The sequence below is a fragment of the Cricetulus griseus genome (assembly GCF_003668045.3).
Source record: "Cricetulus griseus strain 17A/GY chromosome 1 unlocalized genomic scaffold, alternate assembly CriGri-PICRH-1.0 chr1_0, whole genome shotgun sequence".
NCBI lineage: Eukaryota > Metazoa > Chordata > Mammalia > Rodentia > Cricetidae > Cricetulus > Cricetulus griseus.
The window spans coordinates 208285110-208299591 of NW_023276806.1; the positions used below are offsets into that span (position 1 = coordinate 208285110).

A 14482-nucleotide genomic window follows, 5' to 3' on the forward strand; every position below is an offset into this window, starting at 1 on the left:
GGTCAGGGACGCATTGTTTATAAGGATGTTTAGATGTGTGGGAGTATGAGTGGAGGGTCTTAACCTTAATTCCCAAGATCTGGGAATTGGTAACTAGATCACCAAATGTCAAGTGGGCATCTTTCAATACCACCCAGGCTTTCATAGTATTTTAACATCTGCTTGGAGTGGTACACACAGAATGTATAGCAGGTAATACAGCCATGTGTCTGAATATCTTGGATAGCAGAAAGATGGGATATGAGCTATATAAGCCAGTTTCCAGTTCTCATTGCTTCATCCTATCTCTACACACTATGAGTATGGTTCTTCAATAATGCAAATTAACCAGAAGAGATGAGTAATAAGCTGAACAACTAACCTGGCTGGCATTTATAACTGCCTTTCCAGCTCCTAGTGGGGGGCAAATGTTTCCAGGAAAATTTGGCTTGCAAAACACAAGTGGCCCATTGTCAAGCAGTGCCTTTCAAACAATCTGGCCGCCACTAGCAAGCCAGTGGCCCAGACCCATAGGATTGCTCTTGATTTCTCTTCCAAAACAGTCTCTTAAAAAGCAGAGATGGGGGCTTCACCCTATTTTCAAAGGCACAGATAGTGGGGTTCTCCTTCTCAGGGTCCATGAACAGACATCCCGCATGATTCTTTTCCAATCATTTGCACTGCTTTCTAGAGTCTGTCTTTTTATCTTTCCCTTTTCCTCCTCCTTTTCTTCGTTTTTCTTTGTATACAGCTATTAATGTGCATGTGTGTTCATGTGTGCTTGCATGTGGAGGCAAGAGGATATCTTCAGGCACTGTCTCTCAGGTGCCTGGCCTGCAACTGTCTATGTGGGCTAGGATCACTTGCTAGGATCCACCTGTTCCTGTGTCCCCAGCCCTGGGGTTAGAAGCACAGGGCATGCCTGGCTTTTTCATTTTGCATGGATTCTGGGAATAGACTCAGGTCCACTGAGCTGCTTCCCCAGCATCCTGGCCACTAGAGACGGGTTTCCTGCACTTCTTCTTCTGTCTCCTCTTTGAGAGCAGTGATCTGTGATCGAGGCTTCTGCTTGGTGGAGTGGCGGCCCTGGAAGAGCTTCATCTTTTCCGAGGGACTGATGGCCTGCTGGAAGACACTCTTCTCACTCAGCAGCGCCTGCAGGGAGTTGTACTGCCACACGGTGCCCTCTTCAATGACCTAGGGAAAAGGCCATTAGTGAAACCCCATACAGAGTGAAGAGCAAGCCAGCTCAGGAACAGAAACGGACCTAGCCCCAAAGGAGAATAAAAATACAAAGGAAACGCAGAATTCACAGCCATGTACACTTTACTTAACTTTTACATCTATGAATGGCTCTGAAAGTAGCAATTGGAATTTCAAAAAGTCATCTAATGCCAGGTGTTACACTCCTTCAGAGAACTGTAGGGCAACTGAAAGAGGTTTGTAAACCTGAATGATCCATGATCCATCTCTCATATACTCTTAAGATGAGCTGTATAAACCATACCATAAACTTTGAACTTCATCAAAACCGAGTCTGAGGCCTAACAATTCCAAATTGGCTAGGCATAACTGATTATAATGCCTGCAATGCATGTTAACGTTTTGCAAGTCTGAGGCCATAGAGAGCGTTACCCAGTTCCTGAATTTGACCCCAGCAGAACAAGAGATGCATCTTCTCTATAGTCACTTGCAGCTGAGTAATGACAATAGGAGTAAAAACGCTTTGGTAAGAAGAGCATTTACCTCCACAACAGTTGGCAAAGAAAATGACAAGGTGGCCGACAAGGGCACTAACCTGACTTCTAGACGTAATGAGGATAATTAAACAGGCTTCTCTCCTATTGCACTAAAACCACAGACAGTAAAGCCCATCCCTTATCTTCCCCAGTGGGAGTTTAGTTTATTGAAAGAAACAGGTATTTTTTCAATAGTACATTTTATAACTTGTTCCCCCAAATAAAGACCTGAAAGCACAGATGCTTGGTCTACAATGCCATTTAGCAATATGCTACCACTGGGAGTGTGCTAAATTTCAGCAGCACATTATAGCTCAAGTCAAAGGAAAAGGACACATGTAGCCACACCTAGGAGAGCTGGAAGATGTGTGGCATATGTATGAAGGAAGGGACACATGACTATAGTTTATAGTAACTGATGTGTAAGATTGTTAATAATAAATTAGGAACGAGACACTGAAGAAGTATAAAAGACTCACCAAAAATCGCTGACAATCCAATATTGCTTCTATCCTGTGTTCACAGAGGATTACTGTGCAACCACTGAAGGTGTGTTTTAGAACCTTTCGAATTATTTGGTAGGTTCTAGCAAAGCAAGAAAATACCACATAAGTATAATTTGCCTTTACCTTTGACAATATGCACAGTGTCCTATAGATTTAGTTCTTTACTTAAAAAATACTTTTACCATTATGTTGATACAGAATTAGCCATGGTCATCTTTCTAACAAGGGATACATTCTAAGTATTTCATACATTAATGAGACAAATGTTTATAAGAAATTTCATGAAGAATGAAGCTACATTTTATGTAGATTCATCATCAGTTCTTTATTCTGCAGTATTAATGAATTTGTAATAAAAATATAGAGATGGATAAAGATACAGAAAGAAACAGAGTGTTTACACCTAAGTAAATATTTCATCATATGTTGATGATGTTGAAGTGTTTGTACGAAATTCCAGACTCCAGTCAGGAGAGGAAACAGGGATGTTATGGAAGAAAATAAGTACATGTTCAATAGTGACTTTCTCCTGGACAATTTTTTTGTTGCCCCTACTTGCAGGCATGGTATCAGAATGGGGATTTGTATCAATGAAGTAAAATTCAATTACTCTACTCCTATTGTAGTATTATATTAACAGGATTTCTGGGACTCACATGGGATCCAGATGGGCACTGGGCTCATCAAGCAGTAAAATCCTGGCCTTACTGAGAACAGAGCGAGCCAAGCCCATTAGCTGCTTGTGGCCATGGCTTAGTACATAACCTCCATCCACGAGGGTAAAGTTGAGCTGCCCAGGAAACTGCTCTATCACGGATTTGAGTCCAACCTGTAGAAAGAAAAACACTGTGCTTAGAAGGGGCACTCAAGATACCACAAGACTGAAGTTACTCAAGAGGCTGACATTCTAAAAATACACACGAGTTTCGCACAGATTAAATATCATCCTCAACTTCCAACTCCCACTTAGTACCATTAAGCAAAAGTCTGTTTACATTGTGGTAGCCCTAAGCTGATTGGAGGATTCCTTTTGGCCCCATGCTTCACTCAGGAGTCATTCAGTGTACACATGCTAAGTGCCAAGTTCCCCATCAGACAGTGACACACAATGATACCTGTTCCTGAAGGCTCGGGATTGACAAGCTGTATGTGAATAATATATGATTAGAATGTAATTTAATGTGTGCTTTAAAGATAATAGATACAGAATACAGTTATTCACTCCATCATGACATCCTATTGTGCATTGTATATGGCGAAGGGTTCAAGAGCAGAAAGGGTAGATGATATGATATGACATGACATGTTATGGTATGCTTACTTTTTTTCTGTAATATGGGGATGAGAAACATCATTAAAGAACTAGCTGAGGAAGCTTTAAAAATTACATGACAGCCCAACAGTCATCTCCTTCACTTATAAAAACTGAGAAATTGAAAACTTTTTTTATTTTAATTAGAAAGAGGGTCCCTCTCCCTCCCCTCCTCTCCTGCCCCCCCCCAACTAACACCTTACCTATCCCATATCCTTTCTGCTCCCCAGGGAGGGTGAGGCCTTCCATAGGGGGTCTTCAAAGTCTGTCTTAATTCTTTGGGATAGGGCCTAGGCCAACCCCCTTGTGTCTAGACTCAGCAAGTATCCCTCCATGTGGGATGGACTTCCAAAGTCCATTCCTATGCTAGGGATAAGTACTGATCCACTACAAGAGGTCCCATAGATTTCTGAGGTCTCCTCACTGACACCCACATTCAGGGGGTCTGGATCAGTCCCATGCTGGTTTCCCAGCTATCAGACAGGGGTCCATGAGCTCCCCCTTGTTCAAGTCAGCTGTTTCTGTGGGTTTCACCAGCCTGGTATGGACCCCTATGCTCATCTGTCCTCCTCCTCTGCAACTGGATTTCAGTTCAGTTCAAGATTTAGCTGTGGGTGTCTGCTTCTACTTTTCTCATGAAGTAAAGTTGGTAAAAAATGGAACATAGCTAAAGTTTAAAGTTTCTTAGATGTCGGGGTAGAATATGAAGATTCATTTAGAGTTAATGGCTTATATTTTTAAACTGAAATTTTAAAAAAGTTTATAAAATAAAAGATAAAAATTCTGTCAAAAGTAAAGCATAATTGTAGATGTCTTAGTGGTTGTTACTTATTAAAATATATGTTCATTATATCTTCTTTCTAAGAACCACCAAATGTATAAGGACAAAATGTAGATATGATTGTCTCTTGCCCTTCAGGAATCTGGAATTTAGTATGTATAGGTATAAGAAGATTTAGATACGGCCTTCAGAAAGATCTCATGATCTTGGAGATGAATTCACAATTGGCTCACATCACAGTTAATGCCAGGCTCATATGTGCTCATTATAGATAGTTCAAGTAAGTGGCTACTTAAAACTACCTTTTGTGTAAACATGTTAAGGTTTAAAAAGTTTTTGAGCTAGGGAATGTAGGCATATTAGACAAGGAAGACTTCCCTGATGCATCCCAGGAGACTTAATATAAACCGCCATCCCTTGCATATTAAGTGGCAATCCCAACCCAACTCACCTCCTGTCTCCAGATTTGGTAACATCTACCTTTAAGCTAATGATTTTTAAAATGCCTATCTCCAGCCTAGAATTTCTCCCAGTTATTTCTGAAACTTTCTCTTTGTCAACTATGGCTTACTGAACCTTGTCTGGGCTTTATGCCTATCTCCAGCCTAGAATTTCTCCCAGTTATTTCTGAAACTTTCTCTTTGTCAACTATGGCTTACTGAACCTTGTCTGGGCTTCTGTCATTTCTTAAGCATCATACTGAAAGTATCAATGAGTCAAATTGTCAATCATCACAGAAATATCTAAAAAGATCTCCCTATTAAACCTAAGTGTTCTCATGTAGGCACAAAAGACATCTTGAATTACCCCTTCTCCACCACACACACACACACACACACACACACACACACACACACACACACACATACCTGCTATCGTTCCCAGCAGCATTAGTTTTAATTCTTTACCCATCTCAGCAATCTTGGGGTTTATCCTACTGCTCAAGTCTGAATATCATCAATTATTCCTAGGACAGGCAGACATCCTGTATTGTAGAATTGTATATGTTTCCCCTAATTTCTTGAAATTAAGTATCTGTTCTTCATTTAAGAACACTCTCAGCCTCAACACATTCATTCACCCATTCATTTAACATCTACTGTGATTGTCCAAAACTGTGGTCAAAGCAGTCTTCATGTATGAAAACTTGATGAAAGTTTTAGCTCTGACATATATTGTACTCTATAAAGCTTCAAGACTCTATACTCCATCAAATTATAAAGTTAAATGTTCCCAAATATGGTTAGATAAATCAGTACCCTACACAAAACTACTTAGTTGTATTTGCAGGTTTTTTGTTTTGAATGATATTTTTAAAAAGTTAAAAATGTGAATTGTGCTTTGCCTGTAAGTTTACTAAACAGAAGCCCAGTTTAAAAATAGCTACCCTTAGCCCCCTTTGCTTACATTCTGTAAGCTTCCTAAGGCAAATTTCCCACTTAAAAAGCCACTGTTGTTTCTACAACAGTTCACTTGACTGTTAATGTATAAAGATGGCAACTTTTTAGTGTAACAAGCAAAAAGAAAGAAACCAAAACCCCCACTTCCTAACAGCAAGAGTCAAGATGCCAGGATTGCACAGGCAGCTCACTGGGCTAAAACAACAAAAAGGCCCAAAGTCAGGGCTGATGTTCTTTTTGGCATTCACCAGCCATCCTAGCAAGGCCATTCATTCCTGAAATGAAGATAATACCTACTGTGCATCAAGCATGTGGATATTTTTCATGACACATTTTACATGAGCTAAAGGAATCCCTCATTTATTCAATCATTCAATCAATATGTGTCAAACACCACCCATGGGTTCAACTACTGCAGGCATGACAGATACCACAGACAGCAGGATATGATGCCAAATCCTGGTGAACTTAGAGTTACACAGGAAATATGGAGTAGTCACTAGATGAATTTGATCGAGTGTAGGGAATTTTGAGACACTGAAGGCATGGGATACACCTAGGAAAGTCTCCTTCCACAAAGTTGGAGGGTCAGGATGGGTTTCAGAGAGAAGTGCTGTGTAGCAAAAGGCTTGAGTGATGAGAAGGAACAGGAGTCAGGGACTGGGAGGGTTTCCCAGGCACAGAGAGCAGCAGCAACAACCACCTCCAGTTCCTACCACAGAACAGAGAATTCTGTGCTTTAAAGAAAATTGAAATTTACAGTAGGTGGATCATAAGACACAGGGGAGGTAGGGGGCTGAGAATAGAATGACAAAGACCCAATCACAAAGGTCCTTTAAGCAATGTACAACAGGCACCGTGTCCAGCAGGCAATGGAAAGGCACCAGGAGAGTGGTAAGCAGAGGAGATGCAGGCTTAGCAAGCTCTACAGAGCTGCACAGGGTAGGGAGCTGCCCTGCACTAGCCCAGGAAGGTTAGACTTTTGTCCCAGTGTCTTAGCGGGCTGACACACCCCAACATGCCCCTGTTTGCATATATTGGATCATCTACCATAAAGGATTAAAGCCTTGGAATTGTGCCTTTTAGCCCAAGTCTCCTTTCTATTGCTGTAGGATAGGGCTTGGTGCTTGGGTGTTTTTGTGGTCTCTTCAAAAGACTTGTCACTCTTACTCAGGCCATGGGACAGTAAAGATATCTCAGAAGCAACATCTTTATGAACAAAAATTTAAAAGAAGGATAAGGGAAAAGATAAATCTAAATATGTACTGATGGACAAAATCTAGCCATGTGATTATCTGTATTATCCTGGAATCCAAAGTCTTAACCATATCTTCTAACATTTTAGATGATTTTATGATCCTGCTTTTCTGCAAATTTTATGGAGACTTGGCAGTACCTGTGGGTTTTATAAAGCCTAATACCTTCTTTTCCAAGTTCTCTCCAGCACACTATATTCTTACAGTTCACTCTTTTAAAATCCCATCAAGGATCTTATAGCATGTCACTTGCAATTTAGTTAATGTTTTCTTTAAAAACCTTGCATTTGTTGGGTAATAAGGAAACCTTGATAATGAAAAATGGTTAATGTCAGTGCATTTTATTAGGGGAAGGTTAGGGTTGGTTACTCAAGTGCCTAGCATTTAGCACTCTGAGGCTTCAAAGCTCCTGGCAAGATATACTCTGGAGGAAGGCAGAAAGGGGGAAACAGCAAGGGAGCAACAATGGCCAAAGGGCAGGAAATGGTGGAATACCAGTGTGACAAATCTAAAGCCCAAAGCCTCATGGATCTGGCCGAGTTGAGAATTTTGGGACCATACTGAAATGACTTTGGGGGTTGTTGAGATGGAGTATTACGTTTATTTTCATAGGAAAAGACAGGACTTTGGAGGGGAGTAAAGGAGGGAGTTCTAGGTCTACATGTATAAATCTTCCAGAAACTCCTGTTAAGATATTAAAGCCAAGGATAGTGCTATTGAGAGAGAAGCCATTGCGAAGCGATTAGGTCTGAGTCCCACATGGATGGGATTAGCACTATAATAAAAAGAACCTTCAGAGAGCTCATTCACCACTTAACACTGGGTGAGACACAGCAAGTGCATCTCTGCACTGACAGGAAGTAGGGCCTCAGCATATAACCAATAGTGTCTCCTGGCTTAAAACTTCATGGTCTCCAAATGATGAGAGATAAACATATGTTGTCTATGAACAACTGAGTCTATGGAACTTTATTACAGTAGCACGAACAGACTACACAGTAGGAACTGACTCCCCTGAGAAGAGGGGTGAGTCTAATTCCAAGCATGAATGTGCCGGGTAAATCAGAGCACTGTGCTTACAAAGCATATATATATACATACATACATGCATACGTTCACACATGTACATACAGGCAGACGTGTAAAACTATATATCATCTATGGCAACCACATTTGTGTGTATGACCTGCTTCTTCAAATCTATTTCATTTAGCATTCTTACCTCATCTGCAACTTTCCATATTTCTTCATCTCTCCATTTTCCATGGGGATCCAGGTTTTGTCTGAATGTTCCAGAAAAGATAAATACTTTCTATAATGACAAAAAATTAGAAAGTATGAATAGCCTATTCATCTTTTTATATTTTCCTTTGTTCCAAAACATTTCAAGAAATGAAACAAAACAAACATCCATGTATTTACCATCTGCTTTTCTTAAATTGTAATACCTTTATATCTTATTTATTTAAATTAGAAACAATCTTATTTTACATATCAATCCCAATTCCTTCTCCCTCCCATCCTCCCATGCCCCCCACCAACCCTCCCCCATCCCACTCCTCCATCCACTTCCCAGGGAGGGTGAGGCCTTTCATGGAGGAATCATTAAAGTCTGTCACATCATTTGACCCTCCATGGGAAATGGGCTCCCAAAGTCCATTTGTGCACTAGGGATAAATACTGATCCACTGCCAGAGGCCCCATAGACTGCCCAGGCCTCCTAACTGACATCCATGTTCAGGGGGCTTGGTTCTGTCCAATGCTGGTTCCCTAGCAGTCAGACTGGGGTCCATGAGCTCCCCCTTGTTCAGGTCAGCTGTTTCTGTGGGTTCCCCCAGCATGGTCTTGACCCCTTTGCTCATCACTCCTCCCTCTCTATAAGTGGATTCCAGGAGTTCAGCTCAGTGCTTAGTTATGGGTGTCTGCTTCTCCTTCCATCAGCTACTGGATGAAGGCTCTAGGATGGCAATTAAGGTAGTCATTAATCTCATTATTGGGGAAGGGCATTTAAGGTAGCCTCTCCACTGTTGCTTAGATTCTTAGTTGAGGTTGTCCTTGTGGATCCCTGGAGATTTCCCTATTGCCAGATTTCTCTTTAAATCTATAATGGCTCCCTCTATTAAGGTATCTCTTTCTTGCTCTCCTCTATTCTTCCCCTGACTCAATCTTCCTTTTATATCACTTTTAAAGAAAAAATATAACAGCAGTTGAAACTCTTTTTGAACATTTTTTCCAATTGAGGCCACTGTATATCATGGAGAATGGAGTATTTTCTTTTACTTACATTCTTCAATATAAGCAAATGTAATGTATAATTAGAAAAGTTAAAAACAACATGTGTACGATGTGAATTAAATTGCCAGGACAAAGTCCTATTTCTTTAAATGTATTTTCCTTGGATTTCACTGATGAACTAGTTTCCTAAGACATTATAAAACTATGTTAACATATGGAAACTTACTCAAACACACATTCTCATTTAGTTTATAAATTTGTGTAGCATCTTGCTTATATGAACAGAGAAAAACAGAGGAAAGAACAACTTAGAAACTCATAAATCATCATAGATCAACCATTTGTTCAAAGGCATATGTTCTGGGGCAAAGAGGCAGGTGTTCCAGGCGTGGAAACAGCACTGCATGGCCATTGCTGAGATGGTCTGCTCGCAGAATCACTTCCGCTTAGGTAGTCATGCATCAAAAGAAAACCATTATCTTAACAAGGAATCAGGCAATAAGTAATATTTTAAAAAATAATATTTAGTACTCTCTGTGTACACAGAAGACTGGCAAAATAATTATGATGTGAATGCCTAAGATAGTTTTCTTGGCCTTTTCTTCTCTGGCTTGCCTGTCTGCAACTGCTGAAGCACACAATAGAAAATGTTTACTTTGGCCAGATGTTTTATCCTCAAAGCAGACAGTTACTAAAGGGAATATGGCCTACAAAGATGCTGCGGTAGTTTGGTTCTGGTTAGGTAGGGATGGCTACAAACAGGAACCTAATCTCTTTCATTTCCATGCTTTGTAAACTAGAGCATGCATCCTACTTCCATTCTTTCTGCATCTCCGTCTCAGAATTTGGCATCTTCATCTTTCTGTCTAAGATGCGAAAGGCATTTATGATTTATCTCACTCCTCAATCTACCTAAATGAAATAAGCCATTGGTCATTTATTTTATCCCCAAACTAGATGTCAAATCAACTTATTTCTCAGTTTCTGTTCCCACAAAGTAGTCCAGACCATCACTAGCTCTCTCTGTATCACTGAACGAGCATCCTAATTGGTTTGTTTCTTTATACTCTTGCTTCTCTTACAATGCATTCAAGTAATTCACGATAAATGAAAATGGGTCATTTCATTAATCTTTTAGAAAACTTTCACTGACTTGCCATTTTCCTCAGGGCACAAAATCCTTTCAAAAGCCACAAAATCTTATGGCCCCTTTCCACTCCACTCTAGTCTAACCACACAGACTTTCTTAACTTCTTCACATAATTTATTATTCTCAACTGGAAATATCCATGATCTTCACATAGTAAGCTCTATCTTTCATTTTTCAAATTAAATTTCATTTTCTAGGGGCACTATTTTTTTTTATCATCAAACCAAACAAGCTCCCCCAATTATTTCTTATACTTTCATTCTTTAAATAATACTGAGCTTAGGTGCTGGCAATGTTGTTCAGTTGGTGAAAATGCTTACTTAATTTGTAAGAGGCCTTGGATCTGATCCCACAGGCACATAAACTGGGCACAGTAGCTTGTGCCCATAACAACACCCAGGAGGTAGAAAACAGAGGATAAAGGTTTCAAGGTTACCCTTTGCTACACAGAAAGCCAGAGGCCAATATAGGTCACATGTCTCAAAGAAAACAACTAAGATTAATTGCACATCTGTGAATGTTTGATTTATAATGCTCATATCTTCTTGAAGACCATGTCTTTGCTTTCTACTGTAGACACAAGCTTTGTATAAGCTAAAAAAAAATGCTGCCAGAATGAGTGTGCTGATATGGAGAAATAAAAGTTCAAAATAATCATATTAGAGTAAATATTATTTTTTCTCAATTGTGAAGTTTAACTTCTATAAGCTACTCTCTGGCTAATAAAGGTATCTCTCTCTCTTTCTCTCTCTCTCTCTGTGTGTGTGTGTGTGTGTGTGTGTGTGTGTGTGAGAGAGAGAGAGAGAGAGAGAGAAAGAGACAGAGAGAGACAGAGACAGAGAGACAGAGAGCAAAAGATTTACTAAATGTGAACCAACCTACAAGTATTCATAAGTCTATAATATACATATTAGTTTATTAAATTTATGACATTTTAACTAATTTATTTTAAACAGATACAAATTCAAAATTATGAAGGAAGGAAGCTGTCTTTTAGGAATCTAAAAGCTTTAGGTGTGGTGGATTTATTACAACTCAGAAATCTTGCAAGCCTTTTGTTCATAATTTCTTGTCTAGTAAACTACACATCCAATTTTAAAGAAAAAATGACTGAACAAACCGGTTTGGTTAGAATTCAATTGTACGCTATCAATCAGACATTCCATTCCTGTAATTCAAAGAGAACCTGGCAGTGACTTGCTTTTACAGTGCCAGCAGATGTCTTGCTTATGTTTCCTAAACTGTTTGAACACCCCACAAACCTCTCTGTAGAATTGAAAGGTCCTTGAGGTCAACCTAAGATCTTTCTCTCTTCTTTTCAAATTCAACAGTCGCAGCCTGGGAAGTGGCATGGTTTGGCCAACAAGCACTCTCAGATCCGTGCACCAAAGAAATGTATCTGAAACTTCCAATCACAAGGATCCCCTACAGGTCTTGTAAGAAACTAGTCACTAATAAGAAAGTTAGGGCAAGCAAATATTTGATATTTATTTAATGTCATGTATGGTATAAAGAGCAATTCTTGAGACTCTAGGCAGAATAAAGAGATCACATTGTTCACCCCATGACTAATCTCTTCCCTGAAACTGACTCCTCCATTCCTCAATTCTGTGGAAGCAGCTGAGCCTACATGGATTTCCCATGGCTGGTCTATAATTGCAACAGGCACTATGCTGTAGTACTAGAAAACAAAAAAAGCAATACAGATTATGTGGTGACTGAATTTAGTACAAAGCAAATAAAGGGGAGAAGTGACTGTCCCTGCACACATATATGTGCACGTCTATCTCCCTCGCAATGTGGCCCAAATGCTTGGAGATATTAATGTGGTTGAAGTCTCTCATCATTTCTGCTGCAGTTTCAGGACAGTAAAAACCCATCCAGGATGAACCATCACAACTCTCAGGTGCATTAGAATGTTTATAATCAATCACTGTTTTGCTCTAAAGAACATCCATCAGCTAGAAAATTATGAAGAATATATTTCTATTCAGAACCACTGACAGATTATAACAAATACAGACTGTTATCCCATCAAGGTGTATGCCACTTATTTAAATATAAAATGTTGCATTAAGATAATAGAAATACAGTTTCCTGGAGATCCATTTAACACTTTTGTTTGTTTGTTTGTTTTGTTTTGTTTTTCGAGACAGGGTTTCTCTGTGTAGCTTTGGAGCCTATCCTGGCACTCGCTCTGGAGACCAGGCTGGCCTCAAACTCACAGAGATCCACCTGCCTCTGCCTCCTGAGTGCTGGGATTAAAGCCATGCGCCACCAATGCCCAGCAAGTTGTAACACTTTTTATACTACAAAGTTTTAGTATAATTTTTTTCAAAGACAGATAAAAGTATTTTTTCTAATCAAAACATGTAACCTAAGGTTTTGAAAATAGGACATGTTTTTTTTTTGTTTTTTTTTTTTGTTTTTTTTACTTTTGTGCCCTCTCTTGAATTCTGCACTGTGTCCAACCATCTACATCAGTAAATTCTAATTAATCACATGACAGTGTGATCATCTGAGAGTCCATCATGTGTGTACCAGTGCTCTACCATACCTTCTCCAGGCCCTTCCTCACCCCAGGAGAGTCAGCCGTTAGCTGCTAGACCATGTGATGACTTCTCCAAATTCTCCCTAACCTGTGATGGCTCTGCCACTTCTCCCTTTCCCTTCATATTGACCTATCCTTTCACTTGTTCATAGTCTCCCTGCCTGGAACCCCATGTACCCAATCTTTCCAAACCTATAAACTTTATGACACTTTATGGCATGTGTTCATTACAACTTTCTTTGTGAAACTGTGCACACTCATTTATTCACACTTATAGAACATACCCCCAATCCAATATACAGACAAAGGAAACATGGCACTTTTCCTCATAGAATTATAAGAGATAATAGTAACTATCACACACAGAAAATGCTCAAGCAGTGTGGAAATGAAGAATCTAAAAACTTGTCATTCAGTTCCTACAAAAGTACAAGGAATTGTTATTATTGTTATACCCATTTTACAAATAAGGAGAGTAAGACACAGAAATAAAACAAGTGGCCTAAGATTATACAGAGTAGAGCCCAAATGCTGACAGAACCACAAATGAGAGAGACAGCAACATTTAGTGATTCAGCATAAAACAATGTAATTTGAATTCCTCTCATGCAAGGTGTTATGTTACATGTCTTAAAAACAGAGGGAAAAATTCAGAAGAAATTTATTTTACTTAGTATTTCTATCTTTTTACTTCTGCTTCCGTTTTTGATCACTGTGTTTAAATCTAGCATTTTAACTAGAATATCTACAATTTGTTTAAATTCAAAATGTAAATTAAAGGCATATGCAGATAATTTAAAAATAAGATACATCAGAAGTACAAGGAGAAACTTATAAACAAGGTTTTATAACCCATCTGGGTGTGGACAGTGAAAGCAGAACATTTGTGTTGGAGAAAAAAAATCTTCAGTTAATAAAATCTGACCTGTAAACAGTTACATGCTTGCTACACAAAAAGAGAGATACCAAGGCAAGAAAGGGAAAACAAACAACAGGAAAGGAGGGACACTGAGCCCCCAGAAGCAGCTTTGGGGCCTGGACATCTATCACTGTCTGCACAGTAGCCTCAACTTTGACAGACAGCTATGTTCTATTACTGATTTTCAGGGTTTTTTTTCTTTAATCTCTGTCCTATGAAGATGAGCATCATTTTGAGTTTCTCATTAGAAGTTTACAGGTTGGCCTGGAATTTCTCTGGGGCATAACAAGGACAAGTAGTATCTCTACATTTCATATAACCGAAAAGTCTATAATAATAATTACAAGCACAAAGTTTGGTAATTTTATATGGTAAGCTTTAAGCTGCCACCTATTGCCCCAGCAACTTTAGTTTATATCCACACATGCTATGTGATATCTCTCAAAGCACAAGATGCACCAAGTCCTGTCTGTGGAGAGAATGATGGGTGGATGTTGGCTATTTTCAAATCATTTAGAAAAGGAGCCAGAGAGAGAGCTCGGTGGATAAAAACATTTGCCACACAAGCCTCATGTCATGAATCCAATCTCCAAATTCCACGGTGGGAGAAGAGAACAGATTCCTGAAAGTTGTGCTCTGACCTCCTCAAGTGTG

The 14482-nt window shown here is 39.4% G+C and overlaps 1 protein-coding gene across 1 annotated transcript in view; it reads right to left on the reverse strand.

The window, feature by feature from the left end:
* Positions 1–975: 975 nt before the first annotated feature.
* The window catches only part of Cftr (CF transmembrane conductance regulator), a 140163-nt gene continuing 126656 nt past the window's right edge, over positions 976–14482 (reverse strand). The window contains exons 25-28 of the mRNA XM_035451397.1: positions 8196–8285; positions 2881–3053; positions 2198–2303; positions 976–1176 (exon numbers count right to left, since the gene is read on the reverse strand). Coding sequence (XP_035307288.1) covers positions 976–1176; positions 2198–2303; positions 2881–3053; positions 8196–8285 — 570 coding nt within the window. The remainder of the gene's footprint in view (positions 1177–2197; positions 2304–2880; positions 3054–8195; positions 8286–14482) is intronic.